Source organism: Mastigoproctus giganteus, chromosome 2 (genome assembly GCF_048544385.1).
Source record: "Mastigoproctus giganteus isolate SK-2022 chromosome 2, ASM4854438v1, whole genome shotgun sequence".
Lineage (NCBI taxonomy): Eukaryota > Metazoa > Arthropoda > Arachnida > Uropygi > Thelyphonidae > Mastigoproctus > Mastigoproctus giganteus.
In genome coordinates, this window is record NC_143576.1 from 12069140 (window position 1) to 12087467 (window position 18328).

Genomic DNA, 18328 nt, shown 5'->3' on the forward strand with positions numbered 1-18328 from the left:
GGTCCCCTTAAGTATATCATTTCAGAAAGAGAGAATAAAAATGCCAAACAATAAGATAAGGCTATAAAAATGCTGAACCCTTTTATAGCCTGTCATTTCAGAAAGAAAGAGTAAAAATGCCAAACAATAAAATAAGGCTATAAAAATGCTGAACCCTTTTATAGCCTTATATACTTCACAATTAGGTCACCACACATATGCATAATTTTCAGGTGCTACAATTTCCAGAACCCAGTACTCCTTAAGAATATTCTTTTATGATCCCAACTAATCTTGTTGCCTTTCCCATACCTATGTCCTTCCTAAAATGGGGATTCCAAACTCATATGTAGGTTCAAGATATGTTGCCTAACAATTGCTTTATAAAAAAGGATAATCACCTCTCTATTTCTGCTGGCAAAGTTCCTGTATATTATTTAAAAAACTTCATGAGCCATTATAGTAGATTTCAACAGCCCCAATTTCTCTTCAGCTTTCTTTCAATTATCATAAAATCATTAAATTCCTAATTCAAATTAGGTATACTTCTGGTATTTCCTTAAAAACTTCTTTGATGAATGTAAATGCAAAATATTTATTCAGCAACCTGGGGGAAAAGTTGATGAAGTTGTAGAGCAGATATCTTTTAAGGGCACAAAAGGTGATATTGTTGTACAAGTTGGAACTAATGACATTAAGAGTAAGAGATCTGCAGATTTACTCAACAAGTACAGGTCAATGTTGAAAAAAAGTCGCAAGCTAGGATTGAATGTGAAAGTGTCTGCAATTCCCTCCCAGACATGTAGGAGGGAGTATATGATGAGAGCCTTGTCGATCAATTCAGCCGTGGAGAGATTGTGCAAGGCTCAAGAGGTAGAATTTTTTTCAGTCTGGTCTGTGGTTGCTGACAGGAGAGACTGCTTCTACAGGGATGGGGTACACTTAAATAGAGAGGGTGCAAAAATATTTGCTGATGCTATTGAGGCGGCGTTAGGTGGGTCGGAAAACTGCTAGCTTGGGGAGATACACAGACTAAAAGGTTAACAGTGGCTGCAGGCAGAGGTGGAAGTGATTCTTCCACTGCTTCTATTAGAATAAGCAGCATGGAAAGCAAGGAAATGGAGATTTCCAGGACTGTTGGGAGTCATAGTGGAACAAATAAATACATGGGTTGTGTTAGGGTAACTAACAGTAGAAACAGGGGCATGTATACTTGCATGTACACCAATGCTAGGAGTATAGTTAATAAATTTTATGAGCTTGAAGTGCTAGTCAAGGCATCAAAGGCAGATATTGTTGAGATATCAGAGAGGTGGTGTCACACAGATATAAGCAGTGCAGAATTGGAATTTGGGGAGTACAGTGTGAACAGAAAGGATAGACAGGACAGGAAGGGAGGAGGGGTTATGCTGTTAGTTAAGGAACATAAAATTTAAGGAAGTGTATCCAACTGATATTGGTGAACAATGCAATGTTGAGTCTGTTTGGTATGACATAAGCACTGGGAAAGGAAAAATGTGAGTAGATGTGTGTGTGTTATAGGCTTAATGAATCTGACGAGTATAATGGGCAGTTGTACAGAGAAATAGAGTGGGCCAGTAAATCAGAATGTCTTATAATGGGGAATATTAACTTTATTGACTGGAACTTGTGGGTTGGTCACTCACACACTAGGAAGACTTTCTTTGGATTTATTGAATGACTGTTTTCTACAGCAACATGTTCGAGAGGCAACCAGAGGAAGTAATACTCTTGATCTGATTAAGAATTTGCAGATAAAGGAACCACTGGGTGACAGTGATCACAATGTACTGATGAGTGAATTACTTAAAGATGTAACTCCCATCAAGGCTAAAGAGAAGGGCTTTTGCTTTTGTCAAGGTGGCTACATGGTTCTCAGAGAGTTTTTAAATTTTGTACAGTGGGATCAACTGATGATGTTACCAACGTTCAATTCTAAATGGGAAGCCTTCAGCGACTTAATTTTGGAGGCTGTACAAGGTTTAGGCCTAAATGGATGTCAGATGAATTAATGAGGCTCGTGGCAGAGAAGAAAAATGTATGGGATGCATATAAATTATCAGGTGACACAAGAAGGCTATGGTAGATATAAGCTAGTCTGTAATCAAGTCACAAAGGAAATTAGAACGGCAAAGGCAGATTACAAGAAATATTTGGCAAAATATGCATAGAAAAACAGCAAAGAGTTCTTTACTTATGTAAACTCTAGATGGAAAGGGATGAATAAGATTGGACCACTTAACAGAGATGGTTGACTACTGATGATCATGCTCAGGTAGCTGATAAAGTGACATGAGGAGTTATTCAATGAGGGGAATGCCAGAAGTTTATCAAACTCTAACAAGGAACTAAGTGATTCTATAAAACTGAGAGCAAAGAGGAGTAAAAATTGCTGAAGTTAAACATAAGAAAGGCACCTGGGGTGGACTGGATCTGTCCAGTTATATTAAAGGAGGCAGCAAAGGAAGTAAACAAACCGTTAGCCATAATTATGAGAGCTTCCTTGGACTCAGGGGAGGTCCCCATTGACTGGAGGTATGCAAATGTATCACACAAGTAACTATAGACCTACCAGTTTAACTTATGTTCCTGGGAAAATAATGGTGCCACTGGTTAAAGAAGCATTGCAGAATCATCTAGACAAGACTGCAGTAATAGTCAAAACACAGCATAGGTTTGATAAAGGGAGGTCTTGTCTGACCAATTTGATTGGATACTATGATGTGGTCACAAAGGAACTGATTGTCACAAACAATTTTGATATCATACACTTGGATTTCAGGAAAGCTTTTGATGCTGTTGCACATGGAAGACTGTTGTACAAATTTGAGAGGTATGGCATTAAGGGTAAGTTGCTACAATCGATAAAGTAAAGGGATGGTTGAGTGGAAGACGACAGAGAGTGGTAATCAATGGACACGGCTCTTCGTGGACAAATGTTATTAGTGGAGTTCCCCAGGGTACGGTGCTGGGCCCATTGTTGTTTTGTGTATTCATCTTTGATACTGATGAAGGTATATATGAGGATTAATGTCCAAGTTTGCAGATGATACAAAAGTTGGCAGGGTTGTTAACGACAGTATGCTACTCCAACTGGATCTAGATAAGTTGTGCAAATGGGCTGAGAAGTGCCAACTGAAGTTTAACATTGACAAATGCAAAGTACTGCATATGGGGTAGCAATAACCCAAGAGAAACATACCAACTGTGTGGTACTACATTCAGGGAAGTGGAAAGTGAAAAAGAACTGGGGAGTAATTTGCAGTCAAATATGAAGTTTGCTGAGCAAAACAGATGGGCTGCCAGGGCAGGTCATGGAGTCTTGTCAATGATACATAGGAATTTTGATAGCAGGGACAGGGAGGTGATTATCCCGTTGTACAAGGCAATGGTTTGTTTGTTTGTTATTTGGTTTTTAGGAGCATTAGCAACTAAGGCGATATTTCTCCGTGGATATGCAGTGGTCATTCCCTAACCTTTCCGCGTCCTCCGTATTTGGTGGTCACGGGCTCGAACCCTGGCCTAACCAAGAAGCGTGTGCTACGCACTGCTGCTCCTGCCCACCTGGCTACGGAGACGCCATAGGCAATGGCCAGGACATTGCCTACACGTCGAGTACTGTGTACAGGTCTGGAAGCGTCATTTTAGAAAGGATGTAGGGTTGCTAGAATGAGTACAAAGAAGGGCAACAAGATTGGTGAGGGGAACAAAGGAGTGCTCTTACCAAGAAAGGCTAAAGTTCTGCAAATTTCAGCACCTGGAGAGTACGCACCTGTGAGGTGAACCGATTGAGGTGTATAAGGCCTTGAATGGGTCGAGCAAGCTGAATGCTGATGAGATTCTTTCTCTTGCTCAGATTAAGAACCTTCGGGGACATAAATTCAAACTGAGGAAAGACAGTTGTAGAATGGATGTGTGGATGTTTGCCTTTAGCCAGCAGGTGGTTGATTGGTGGAACAGACTTCCATCTTTTGTTGTGGAAGTTGATAACCTAAATAAACTTTAGGCTGAGATGGACAGGCATTTGGAACAGATGGAGGGATGAAATGGGAGGTTTTTTTTTTTTGCTGATGCTGCATACACTTGCTTTCTTGCATCACATTCCTCTACTAATGCTAAAAACCTAGCAAGATCATCAATAGTTATGCCACTCATATACAGTGGTAGCATATGCTGATTAATATCATTGATAATAAAAAAGATTAATATGAAGTGGGCCAATACGATTTTTCTTTTCGTCTATATTATGTATATTCCTGTATTTCATGTACCCTTTCCCTGTATTCTCTGCTACTTTTCTGTGCACTTTTAGTCAGACTTCTCATAATACTGTTGCACATGGAAAACTACTGTACAAATTGGAGCAGTATGGCAATAAGGGAAATTTGCTACAATGGATAAAAGGATGGATGAGTGGGAAAAGACAGAGACTGGTAATCAATGGATACTGCTCTATGTGGACTAATGTAATTAGTGGTGTCCCTCAGGTTTCAGTGTTGGGCCCATTGTTGTTTTGTATATTTATCTATGATATTGATGAAGGTATATCAAGCTTAATGTCCAAGTTTACAGATAATACAAAAGCTGCCAGGGTTGTTAATAACAGTAATGACAGTATGCTGCTGCAACAGAATCTGAAAATGTTGTGTAGATGGGCTGAGAAGTGGCAACTGAATTTTAACACTGACAAATGCAAAGTACTGCATACGGGTAGCAGTAACCCCAGAGAAATGTACCAACTGGGTGGTGTTACACTCAGGGTCGTGGAGAATGAAAGAGACCTGGAGGTAATTGTGCAATCAGATATGAAGTTTTCTGAGCAGTGCAGACAGGCTGCAAGAGTAGCTCATGGGGGTCTTGTCAATGATATACATGGATTTTGCGATAAGGTCTGGAAGTCTCATTTTAGGAAGGATGTAGAGTTGCTAGAACGAGTACAGAGAAGGGCAACAAGACTGGTGAAGGGAACAAAGGGGGCTCTTACGAAGAAAGGCTTAAATTCTGCAAATTGCTGCTTCTGGAGAATAGTGCACCTCATTGAGGTGTATAAGGCCTTGAATGGATTGAGCAGGCTTAATGCTGAGGGGATTCTTCCTCTTGCTCGGATTACAAACCTGAGGGGGCATAGATTCAAACTGAGGAAAGGCAGTTGTAGAAGTGTGCGGAAGTTTGCCTTTAACCACTGGGCAGTTTATTGCTGGGACAAACTTCCATCTGTTGCTGTCGAAGTTGATAGCTTAAATAAATTCAATGAAATGGGAAGGGTTTTTGTTTGGCTGATGCTCTCTCTATAAACTTGGTGTCTTACACCATGTGCCTTGTTAACTCTATTGCAAATTAATTTATACTAATTTGCAATAGAGTTAACAAGGCCTATGTCAGCTGATAATTCAGAATCATTCCTCACAATTTTCTTCTCTGCCACCAGTCTCAGCATTTCATCTAACATCCAGTTAGGTATAAACCTTGAACAATATCTCTTAGTTTTATATAAAAAGTTTACTAGCTTTTATGAATACTTCCCGAAACATTCCCTTCCATTTGTATATATTAACATCAGTTGATCCCACTGAAAAAAGTTTAAGCAAGTTAATGGATGCAGTGCATTACACTTTAGGCCCATCAGCAAACAATAATAATTCATGATTTATAAAAAAAAAAATGGGGGGGGGGGGGAATTATCAACAATTTTATGCATGAATCTATATTTTGCTTTTGCCATCTGCCAAATTTCCCATTTATTCCTTCGACCAGTGCACAGCAATAGACAAAATACTTCGGCTACAGTATACAATATATAGATTGCTTATCCAATATGTATGAGAAAAAAAAAAAAAACGCATATGCTAACATGTCTGTGTCCAAAATAATCCAGACATTTAAAATTTGTCATGATAAGACATTCCAATTTACTGGCTTGCTCTATTTGTCTATATAGTTGTTTGTTATACTCATCACAGTCATTTGGCCTATAGCAGGCTCCTACTCTCATTTTTGCTTTCCTTCCTAGGAGTGTCACTGACTCAAAATAACACTAGTAATTTATGCAGAGTCCCATGACAATACAGAACTTTTTCTTGTCAATTTTAAATTTGTATTAATTGATATGTCCACTAAATTTTAATTTTTTCTGCTATCTGAAAAGAATGTTCTGTAAAAAAAAATTCTTTATTAAGATATTGTGACACAGTGAGGCAAATCTGGATTCATCCTAAGTATATGAGTAACAAATGGACAAGGACACCAATTGTTTATTTTCCAACTCACAAAGGAATGTTTTGTTTTGAAAATATACAGTATACAGGACACCTACCAAATTATGCAAACCTATATTCTGAGGCAGTCCTAATCCACTGATATTGACACTTGATGTTAGGTTCCCAGGAGGAGAAAGTGGTTCATTAGAAGATCTGTTTAACCCAGGAGGACCTCTTGTAGGTAATGTAGAATCAGTAGATGTAGGAGGACTATTTGCTGCTAAAAAATAAAACTTTATTGAGTTCAGTTTTTTTTTTTTTTTTTTTTCCTCTCTTTCATTGTACCCATGGATGTTACTTCTTAAATGTACTGCAAAGGAATGATGCATAGAAATTTTACTCGTCTTACTTTTTTTTTTTTTTTTTTTTTTTTTTTTACTAATTCTATTTAATAATACTGGTTCAGGCTATGAATAAAATTGTAACTAGTACATCATTCTTTTGTGAGCCTTATTTCTTTTATTTACGAGTTATTTCTTAATTATATATAGCCTTATTTCTTTTATTTGCAAATTAACGTAAAATATATATCCTTCTGCAAGTAATCATGCTTAGATGATACATGTTCTGTGTTATTATCAGATGACACGGGCTTATGAGAGGCAAAACCAATTAACAGGTAAAGCAAAATTGTTGGGTAAAACAAAACAAACAAACAAAAAACACGGAAATTACAATATTAAAAAAAAAAAATTTACACTTACACTGCATTATGAAAACCAGACTTTTTAATTAAACTATAATGTATTCTTATTTATGATGTAATTAAATCTGAACATTCCCACTGGATTCTCTTACAAGTCTTCTGGACAGAATAAAAAAAAAATAAAAATAAATAAATAAAATAACTGTCCTCCATGGCAGTTTAGTGGTTTTACCCCTTTCACTCATTTGGAGATCTCTTTATTATTATTATTATTATTTTATTACTATGGTAATAATAGGTTTGAATTCTGTTGGAGGCTGGAGAAGTTCTTAGAGGTCTAATTATTGAAATCAGGATGATATTTGGCAATCCATAATAAGTGATGTTAATACAAAGGAAGACACTATAAAACGACAAGCAAATGTTAAGTTTATTGGAACAAAATTACAAGATGACTAATTTTGATATTACTCATTTCAAAACTTAATTGATGAAACAAGCTCTCATGATGTTACTCAGAATAAAAATTAAAATATACAATAATAAATAACAAAATAAATTTGCAATTAGAATTGAAGAAAGGTGTTTTAATTCAGAAGAAGACAGTGTAATCCAAGTTAATAACAAAGCTACATTACAATTTTTATAAAGGCACTGTTTTTTTTTTTTTTTTTTTTTGTTTTTTGGAGCATTAGCAACTAAGGCCCTATTGCCCCAGGAATATGCGGTGGTCATTCCCTGACCTTTCCGCATCCTCCGTATTTGGTGGTGAGGGGCTTGAACCCCGGTCTAATCAAGAAGCATGTGCTACGCACTGTCGCTCCTTCCCACCTGGCTATTATAAAGGTGCAGTTCAAAAGTTAAAGGTAAACTAGAAAAGGGTTATAAGGAAAACACCTGATGGAGATGGATAGGCACAAACCACAGGTGATGTCTGCCACTGTTTTCAAGTGCATGGTCAAGAACTTCATGCATGAAACAAAGCTGAGATAAACTAACTAAAATAAGCACGGTATGGAGAGAGAAAATAATGTTAAACTTAAAAGGTATAAAAGTTATAAACAAGTACAAGTAAGATTGGGGAGGATACCACAACACAGAAACATCCATGTATAATTAGGATAGCAAAATTGTATAGAGGAAAATAAGATAAAGCAAGTGATTTGCTAACAGATTTCTTAATAAGAAAGCAAAAGACTGTGAGCAGCATGAAAGATACTGAGACATTGTAAATGTGGTAACTGGTGACCATCTACATGGAATAGATGGAGAACCCATAGTACACAGGAGACAAACTCCCAAGAGTTATTAGGAAGAGATAAAACATTGCAACTTGATTAAAAATAAATCACTGCTAAAGTGGGCTGACTAGGCTAGCTGGGTGGGTAAAGTGCCTGCCTGGCAACCCAAAGGTCATGGGTTCGAATCCCGCCTTGGGCTTGGATATCACGATGGTGCCGCACTATCCGGTTGGATCTCACGGCCATGATACACGAAGAAAGCAGGAAAAAACTGGTTCCTTGGTGTATTGCTCACATCATATGATAAAAAAAAAAAAACTGCTAAAGTTGAGCCTGGAAATTGCAAGGCTGCATAGAGCAGAGTAAAACTAATCCATGACAACATACATCCACAGCGAACTAAAAATCTGAGGAGGAGGGGTTGTAGAACAGTATGTGAAAGTCGTGTGTTTGATCCTGAAATACAGAGAAAATGGGGGGGGGGAAGGTTTGGCATGGAAGATTAACTTGTGGAGATCACCAGGCAAACTGAAACATATGAACATAGAAATTAGATGTCCAAAATGCATGTGCACTGAGAAATATGAAAAATGATAATATATAAAGTTCCAAAATCACAGATAAATAATCAAATGTGTTGTGGAGGAAATGATAAGAGGCAATGATGGGGAATTAAGCCATTGTAAATATTTAACAAGCACAGGTAATATATATATACTTCATGAAAACCAAGAAACTGGGGGAGTGGGTACTACACACACACACACACACACACAAGTTCCTGTTCAATAGTCACAAGATAACCCTTTTTTAGCCATGCTGGACATTATTTAAAATTTCATTTCACTGTATATTCTACTTGCTTTTGCCATAATTGTTCTTGTTGTTTAGGATTTCTATGCAATCTAGCATATCATTTTTACTGTTTAAATTTGTGATATTTCACTCTATCTCTTTCTCTTTCTCTCTTGAATCTTCTGCTAATCTCTCCATCATATAAATTTATCCCTTTAGGTTTTAAATATATTTTTGGCTTTTGCCATTTTACAATTGAAAATTTATTATTTCAATTTCTATATCACTATAGTTATTGGTTATACTATTCCTTGTTTATATATATATATGTGTATATATATAGTGTGTGTGGGTGTGTATAAGAAAGTGAAGTGGAGGGAAGGAAAACAGGCAAAGAGGTGGGGGACTGGACAAGGAAGAACTAGAAAAACTTTTGGAGCGAATGGATGGGTGAAATGAGAAGACTTTTTTTTTTAGCTGATGCTGTGTAAGCATGCTTTCTTGCATCATATGCCTGTGCTAATGCTAACTGTATAGGTACATGGGACCAAGTACAAGGAACCTTGGAACCTTGTACAAAGGTAATGCATTACAGTATATTACCTTAAAGAACTATAAATAAAACCAAACACTACACCCCTTCTCAGAGAGAGAGAGAGAAAGAAAAAGCGAGAGAGATGATATAAAATATAAGGAACCCCATGGGATGTACTAACAAGAAACAAATAAATATTTGTTGCATGTACATATTTTATGTGCTTTTTAACTAAGAGTTATACATACATACATATGTATGTATGTATAACTTAATTTCCAATTCACGGTTGTTACGGAGGGAATAAAAGCGTAGGTTTCCCTGCCTTTACAAGAGTTATTCCATTTAGTTTCCCGAATATTCATTAACTCATCATGTATCCTCCGTCTCTCGACCACAAGCAGCCGCCCCACAAGCACCCCCCTCCCCCGGGCATGACCGAATATGTAAAATCTCCACGGAGCTGCCTCTTCTAAGACAGTACCTCAAGCCTGTGCAGATTACCAATAAATCCACAGGCATCTTCCCAGATATTGCATTCAGAGCGGCAGTAGAGACTGGTGATACCTAGCAGACCTTGGTGATACCTAGAAGAGCGAACCTTTGGGCAGACATTAATCACTTTATGATACCAAGCTCCAGCAGCATATGTGATAATGGGGAGAAATACACACTCATATAGCATATTTAATGATCGTCCTTTGATTCCCCATTTCACCCTTATTACTCTGCAGAGCTTGGCATAAAGGAGTTTAAGTTTCTAGTGAACTGAAAATTTGCCCACATCTTCAATGACATTCTTGCATACATCATATGTCACACAACCTCATTCATTTGCCTACACTAGCATAAACCTCTAACACACAAGTCCTAATTGGTCCTTACCAATGAATGACTTGTGTTTGTGTTAATATGTATTTCTTTTATTATAGGGCATCACTTTATAATGCAGAGAGCAAGTATATGCTATATACTTGCTCTATATCAATATATGCTATATACTTGCTCTCTGTTTCAACACTGTCAAAATGCTTTTCATGAGTAAATGTTCCCCTTTTTTAAAAATTTGAAATTTTACACTGATAAATTAGCAACGCACAAAAATAATTTATAAAATTTAAAGCCTTCATTTTCTGAATCCCATCACCAATATCTATTAGTTACAGTTAGTTCCAAATCTTGTTTTTTATTTGAGTCCACAGGTTTGTAGCAAAGCTTTCTTATAGGCAACTTACCTAAGTTAGTTAAATTTTGTTGTTCAGCTGCTGATGAAGACTGAAATCATTGCTTTACATTATGATTCCAGTCTTCATTTTTATTAAACGTGAGTTAGTTTCCCAAATTTATTAAACTGAAGGACATATGCAGCAAAGTGTTGTTATTCCATAGTAATAGTAATAATATTATCTTTGACTCTTGAAACAGGTGAGAGACTTTGTAGACATTAGTCCATATTTCTATCAGTTGTGTAGACTGGTTTTTCGGAGGTTCCATGATGCATTGGCCATGATGGTTAGATTCATAAATAACTAGGTGTGATTTTTTTTTTTTATTGTCCATCGTGTGTGTTCAAGGTCCAATTTTCATGCAATGTGTGCATTCAAGGAATAATTTATATGTTGGGGACCAAAAATCATGGAATAACTTAGGGGAAGGACAGATTCCCACCACCTGGTTAACTACTGCCTCAACAGAAGCAGACTTCTAAAAATTCCCCAGTTTCTGATGGGATTTTTTAAAATCACATTCACAGCTTTTTATGTTCTAATAAAACACACAAATTCAGTCACATCTTGAAAATTCAACGGGAAATATCTGGTGTGATCAGCAGGCATGAAAGGAATTAAATTATAGTGGAAAGTGGATTCAAGCCTTGTTCAAACTTCTCATGCAGTAAATTTTTTTTTTTAAACTTTTTATAATACAGTAAACCGTCGATTTAACTGACTAAAAAGGAAGAAGGGATGTCCGTTAATGCCGAAAGTCCGTTAAATCGAATGTAACATGGGGGGGGGCATTTTTTATTGTTCTTAATGTAAAAAAAAAGCTTTAAAACAATATATAGTACTGTACGATATAAAATTATGTTGCAATTTGGCCTTTGATTTACGGATATCAGAAACTGTTTTTTACGCTGTAAATTTCACAGACACGTGCTACTGTGATGCCCTTTTCTAATTTCTCAATTAGCTCTAATTTCTGTGCCACATTTAAGTTCACACGCTTTCTTTTAACTCCTCTATCATTTGATGCCATTTTAAATTGTAAGGATTGCAAAATTATTTAATAAATAAAGCCACAATTCAGAAATCACAGAAACACTCTGTATACAACCTGACCGCACGATAGCTTGAGGCAGACTGAGACCGAAACAAAGCGAGTTGGTAGACCTGCAGTTTAGTGTCCCGAGTCATGTTCAGCTCGCAAGTCACTGCCTGCTATTATCTGTTATCTGTAATCTGGGAAAACAACTATTTGAACACGTTTTCATAAAGAATAAGAAACAATTTCATGACTAAAATTTTATGAATTGGATTATAAAAATAAAAGTAGGTAATTATCAAAACAATAATGGAAATAGATAATTATTATTAATTTTTAATTAATAATAAAACTTTATACAGAATGAATTTTGTATAAAAGTTTTGTATAACCTAAAAAAAATAATATGGTCGAGATTAATATGTACATTACTGTATTATTATTTGTCCAGTCCGTTAAATCCGAAATCCATTATATTGGGGTCCATTAAATCGAAGGCTTACTGCATTAACATTAGAAAAGCGACAATATATTAATTAATGCTCATTTCAATCAACTTTTATAATACATATAACAATTTAAATAAATGTAAAAATATATATGAAAAAAAAAAAATACTTATCCTAACCATTAGAAATAGGAGAGGGACTTCTAGGCCTGCAAGAAAAATTACAAAAAAGATTACACAGTCATCAAAATTTATTTACTAATAAAATCAAACATTTTTTGAAAACTTAAGAACTTTAAAAGAACAATATTAATCATTAAAAATAAATAAGGTTATAAACTAAGACTTCTTAAAACCAATTTCAAATCTATTTCAGATTTATTATTTATATAATTAAAGTTTCTGCCATTTCCAGTTTACATCATCTTAACAATCACCCACAAGCAAAAGAAAACAGTTTACTGTATACAGTCAAAGCTCTTTATAGCAGCCCTCTTTTTAATGTTGCGGCCCATTAAAACAAGGTCCTGGCTGTTTTCTCATAAATGTAATACTATTTTACACTTGTTGTGACCTTGAAAGACAAATGAATTCTTTATAATGACTCAAAAATTTCCAGCACTGTGTTTTGTTTATTACAATATCCAAATTTAAAAATGAAAGAATGCTAATTTATTAACACTAATGATGCATATGCAGGCTGACCACGAGAACTCATTCGTTGAAATTAACATAACGAAATTAACTTCAAATTAACTAATGTAACGAAATTGACTACTTCAACTAGAAGTTCATTTCATTATAAAGTATATATTTTTCATTTGTCATGTATTTTCATTATACAGTATACGACAAAAGAGAAGACTATAACTTTGAAATAATATACCTAAGCAATTGGAGCTCCAATATACCAGATACAGAGAAATGTTATCACTCCACAAGCAATAACAATATGCAATAATAATAAAAACAGATCTGAAGCACTGAAGATATTAAAAGATAAACTCTTAAGAAGAGATTAAGAATTCCTGATAGATTCATCAAATATTACTTAAGTAAAGTAGTTCATAATGGAATAATAAAAAAAAAACAGGGTCCATATAGATTAACAACCAAACTGCAAATATCAAGACAGTGCCATTATATGGAATTTTGTAAATAAATTAATCCAGCTTTCATGGGCTAGTCTAAACCCTGTACCATGTAAAGAGAACACCCTCCAGTGGGGAGGGGAGAGGGGCAGCTTTGTGAAGGCAATAGGTTAGTTTCATCATCATCATCATCAGCCATTTTCAATCCACTGCAGGATGAAGGCCTCTCTAGCAACTTTCCAGTTCCTTCTATTTTGAGCACTGGCCATCCATTTACTACCCACAAACTCGTGAATTTCATCTATCCATCTCCACCTTTGTCTTCCAGGTTTTCTTCTAGCTCCTCTTGGATACCATTCTGTTATTTTCTTAGTCCATCTGTCATCATGTCTTCGAGCTATGTGTCCTGCCCAAGACCATTTTAGTTCTTTAGTTTTGATAAGAATGTCCTTTACTTGAGTTTGCTGCCTAATCCATGTGTTTCTCTTCTTATCTAACAGTCTGATTCCCAATATGATTCGTTCCATTCTTCGCTGTGTAGTTCTCAGCTTCTCTTCCATTCTTTTGGTGAGTGCCCAAGTTTCACTTCCATAAATCATGGTGGGGAGTATACATTGGTTCATTATTTTACGTTTCAGACAAACTGGGATATTGCTCTTCAGTATGTGACTATATTTCCTGAATGCTATCCATCCAAAATTTATTCTTCTCTTGACTTCCAGCCATTTATCATTATTACAGCTAATAACTTGTCCCAGATAAGTATATGACTCCACCTTTTCAATTACTGCTCCTTCAATCATTATTTCCCTTTCTGTGGCATACTTGTTCATCATTACTTTTGTTTTAGCCATATTCATCTTTAGTCAAAAATCCTTACTAACTGTGCATAACTGATTAAGATTTTCCTCTAATTCTTTGGAATCGTGGCTTATGACCACAATGTCATCTGCAAATCGTAAATGGTTTAGGTACTCTCCGTTCACATTGACTCCTTTCTGCGACCAGTCTAATCTTCTGAAAGCTTCCTCAAGGGCAGCAGTAAACTGCTTCGGAGATATTGTGTCTCCTTGCCGAACTCATTTCTCAATTTTAAATTTCCTACTGTCTTTGTCTAGTCTAATAAAGGAGGTAGCATAGGTTAGTTTAGTATAGTTTAATTAGTCTAATTCAATTTAATGTAGTTAGGTATATAGACATAAGATGTATATAGAATTAGTTAATATAGGTATATATATATATATATATGTTCAATTCATATATTGTTGTATTAGGCTTTTTAACTTTATTTTTGTAATATAATTTTTTTTTATAAGAGGTCACCCCTTAAAGCCCGCGACAGGAGGCAACGATCTTGAAATTAAGCTCTGAAAAGTAACTGAATCATTTTTTGATTCAATGGCAATGTGCAGTTTGCTACACTTATTGTTTTCATACTATTTTTTTTTTTTAATAACTAGTAATTAACAATTGATGAACTGTTACCCAACTGTATAACATTTTCAGTAAAAACTTATTTACTGAATTTACTTATTTCAAAATAATAGTTCTTACTTATATAAAATTAAAGGTAACATAACGTAGATGACAGTTACCTGCACATATAAAAAAACCTATAAAAATTCATTCCGTATAAAATTAAATTACACTAAATTAAATTTATTGGCTATGCTGCAAGGGTATATGTACAGGAAACTATTGAAACGTTATAGGATGTATATATGGACTACTTCAGCATATTTTGAAATGTGGCATCCTGAGGAGATACTGTTTCATAGAGATATATCAGCCAGTCACTTACGAGTTTAGATTATAATAACAAAAGTTTAAGTATAAGGCAATATTGTTAAGTGGAAGATTAATTATAAGATTATTACATATTTGTATACATACAACTACTTACGGATAACATATCTACCATGTCCAGGGCTGTTACTAGCATGGATGGAAAATCGAACTCCCAGATAACCCGAGCACTAACTTTATATTCTTCAGTCATATACTGTTCACTTTCCTCTAATTCTTTACAACTAAAATTTTACACTGGGCAATTAGTGTAATATAAGGGCAGGAGTGTCTATTTCTTTCCTAATTACTTACTTAATATTAGGTAAGTAATTAGAATAAGGAGAGAAATAGGATATTGCTTCCTGTTAGCTAAACCACTATACAATTTCCTATAACCACAAAACACAACATGAATGCAAAAAATATAAATATATACTCCATATATACAGGTTATACTAACAAGCTCTATCTTTTCAGCCAGTCACAAGATAGGCAAGTCGATATACATACACAAATACAAACACAGATATAAAAAAACACATATACAGGAACCCCATAAATAACACGCGCACGTGTGTGTTATTTATGGGGTTCTATATATATGTGTATATATACATTGTATATTTATGGTTTCTACAAAATTGGTATCTTTGCCAATGACAGCCAAAATTAAGATTTTACAAGCTGTAGATAAGGGCATGAATTCTAAAACCAATATTACTGAACACTTGAACATTCCTAAGGGTACAATGTTTGCCATTCTGAATGACTGAAAAAAGATTGAAAGCTTAGAGAGAAATCTGCTGCACCAGGTAGGATAAGAGCATGAAGGGCAAAGTTCGGATATTGAAAACGTACTCTTGGAATGGCTAATGATGATGTGTGCAAAAAAATACGACTAGTAAATATGGTAACGTTTTTTGTATTCTCTCTATTTTGTGAACTCCTCTGACCTTGAGGTCATTCTGAAGTATAAAGAGAAATTTTATTTATTTAAGTATCAAGCAAACCAAAAGGCTTAGATGTCATCTAAAATATACGAAGAATGGATCAGAGGCTTAGATTGTAAGATGACCAAGGAGAATGGAAAAATTTTTCTGTTTGTGAATAAATGCATGCCTCCTTACCTATGTGCAATAAGGGTTGGGTACCTATCGCCTCTTAAGGCCTCCGTAGCCGAGGGGTCAGGAGCAGGAGTGCAGTAGCATACGCTCTTTGAGTAGACCGGGGTTCAAGCCCCTGACTGCTGAATATGATCGATCTGCCAACCCGCACTGGACCAGCGTGGCAGATTATGGTCTGTTTCCCTCAGCATGAATTGTTGAGGAGGCTTCCATCCTGCAGTGGGTTGATAATGGCTGCACTTTACCTTTTTTACCTACCAACTAATAAAAAACAGTTTTTCTGCCAAGCTATAAGCTAGTGCTTTATCAAAGAATGCTATTAAACAAAATCCTGCTCTACCTCATAGGCAAAACTGATGTGCTATACAGGTAATACATTTGTGTTTCAGCATGGAATAATGTTAACAAAAAAAGTGACTGCCAACTGCTTCAAATATCCTGGATTTGCTCCTTTGAATGAAGCTGCAAATGAAGTTTTGCACACTTCTTCCTATATTAATCAGAAAGAACAGTCTGATAACAGTGAAGAAATTTTTGAGGATGTGCAACATTCTCTTCCCCCATATGTAATTCATAATTAACCTTACTAAACCATATAACCATTGTAAAATGTATACAATCTTTGTTTTCTTTTGTTTAATATTGTGGTACATATTCGTGTGGTACATATTCGTATTAAATGTTAAAACACTTTTCTTTGTTCGTTTGCTGATTTTGTGAACTATCAATATAACAACCATTTATCTCATTCCCTTCAGGAGCTATATAAATAACTTCAACTGTAAGATATGAATAACACTATAAATAACTTCAACTGTAAGATATGAATTCAAAGTGACCATTTCTGAAGTGTTTCCCTCTATTTCTGAATATGTTCAACACCATTCATAACAAAATAAATTTCACTTTATTAATATATTAAGCTAAAGGCAAATTTCCGCATATCTATTCTACAACTGTCTTTGCTCAATTTGAATTTATGACTTCTCAGGTGAGTCCTCTGAGCAAGAGGAAGAATTCCATCAGCATTGACCTTGTTCAAACCATATCAGGCCTTATACCTCAATCAAATCACCTTGAATGTGCCTAGTCTCCAGATACTGCAATTTGTAGAACTTAACCTTTCCTGGTAATAGCGACCCTTTGTTCCATTAACCAGTCTCGTTGCCCTTCTCTGTACTCGTTCAAGCAGCTCTACATCATACCTAAAATGAGGTATCCAAACATATATATAATACTCAAGGTGTGGCCCAACCATTGCCTTATACAAGGGGATAATCACCTCCTTATCCCTGATAGCAAAATTCTTGTATATCATTGACAAGACACCATGAGCTACACTTAGAGCCTGTCTGCTCTGCTCAGAAAACTTTATATCTGACTGCACAATTACCCCAAGAGCTTTTTCATTCTCCACAGCCCTGATTGTAGTACCCCACAGTTGGTACGTTACTCTAGAGTTACTGCTACCCATATGCAGTATTTTACATTTGTCAATGTTAAACTTCAGTTGCGACCTCTCAGCCCATCTGCTCAACTTTTCTAGATTCTGTACTGTCATTAACAACCCTGCCATATCATTTGCAAATTTAGTATCTCAATATTTGTAGTTGGTATAGTATGAAAAGCCTAGTAGCTTCCAAGATTAATTCTTTGAATGCTTTCCATTTAGAATTTGCTGTTGGTAACGTCATAAGTTGGTCCCAATGTATAGAATTTAAAAACTGTCTCAGACCACTGTAATCGCCTTTACAAAAGCAAAAACCCTTTCTTTAACCCTGATGGTAGTTATCTCCTTGAGTAAATCCCACATCAGCACACTGTGATCAATGCAACCTAGTGGTTACTTTATCTGCATATTCTTAATGCATGAAGTATCACTACTGATAATCAGATCAAGAGTATTACTCCCACTTGTTGCCTCTTGTTGAGTCAGTTTGGTGTGACATAAACACTAGGAAAGGGAAAATGAGAGGAGGAGTTTGTTACACTGACTCCTATATGGATGCGGCACTGTTATATGGACACCGCATGGGTTTGTTGGGGGGAGGTCTTGTCTGACCAGTTTCGTTGGGTACTGTGCTGTGGTCGCAGGGGTGAGGATGCAGGGAATGGTTTTGATGTTGTGTGCTTGGATTTCG

General features: G+C 35.7%; 1 protein-coding gene across 2 annotated transcripts in view; it reads right to left on the reverse strand.

The window, feature by feature from the left end:
- Spt20 (transcription factor Spt20 homolog) overlaps positions 1–18328 on the reverse strand; it is a 357561-nt gene that overhangs the window by 48775 nt on the left and 290458 nt on the right. For both annotated transcript variants that reach the window (XM_090388213.1, XM_090388212.1), the window contains exons 18-19: positions 12365–12393; positions 6314–6477 (exon numbers count right to left, since the gene is read on the reverse strand). In XM_090388213.1, the coding sequence (XP_090244339.1) occupies positions 6314–6477; positions 12365–12393 (193 nt within the window). The remainder of the gene's footprint in view (positions 1–6313; positions 6478–12364; positions 12394–18328) is intronic.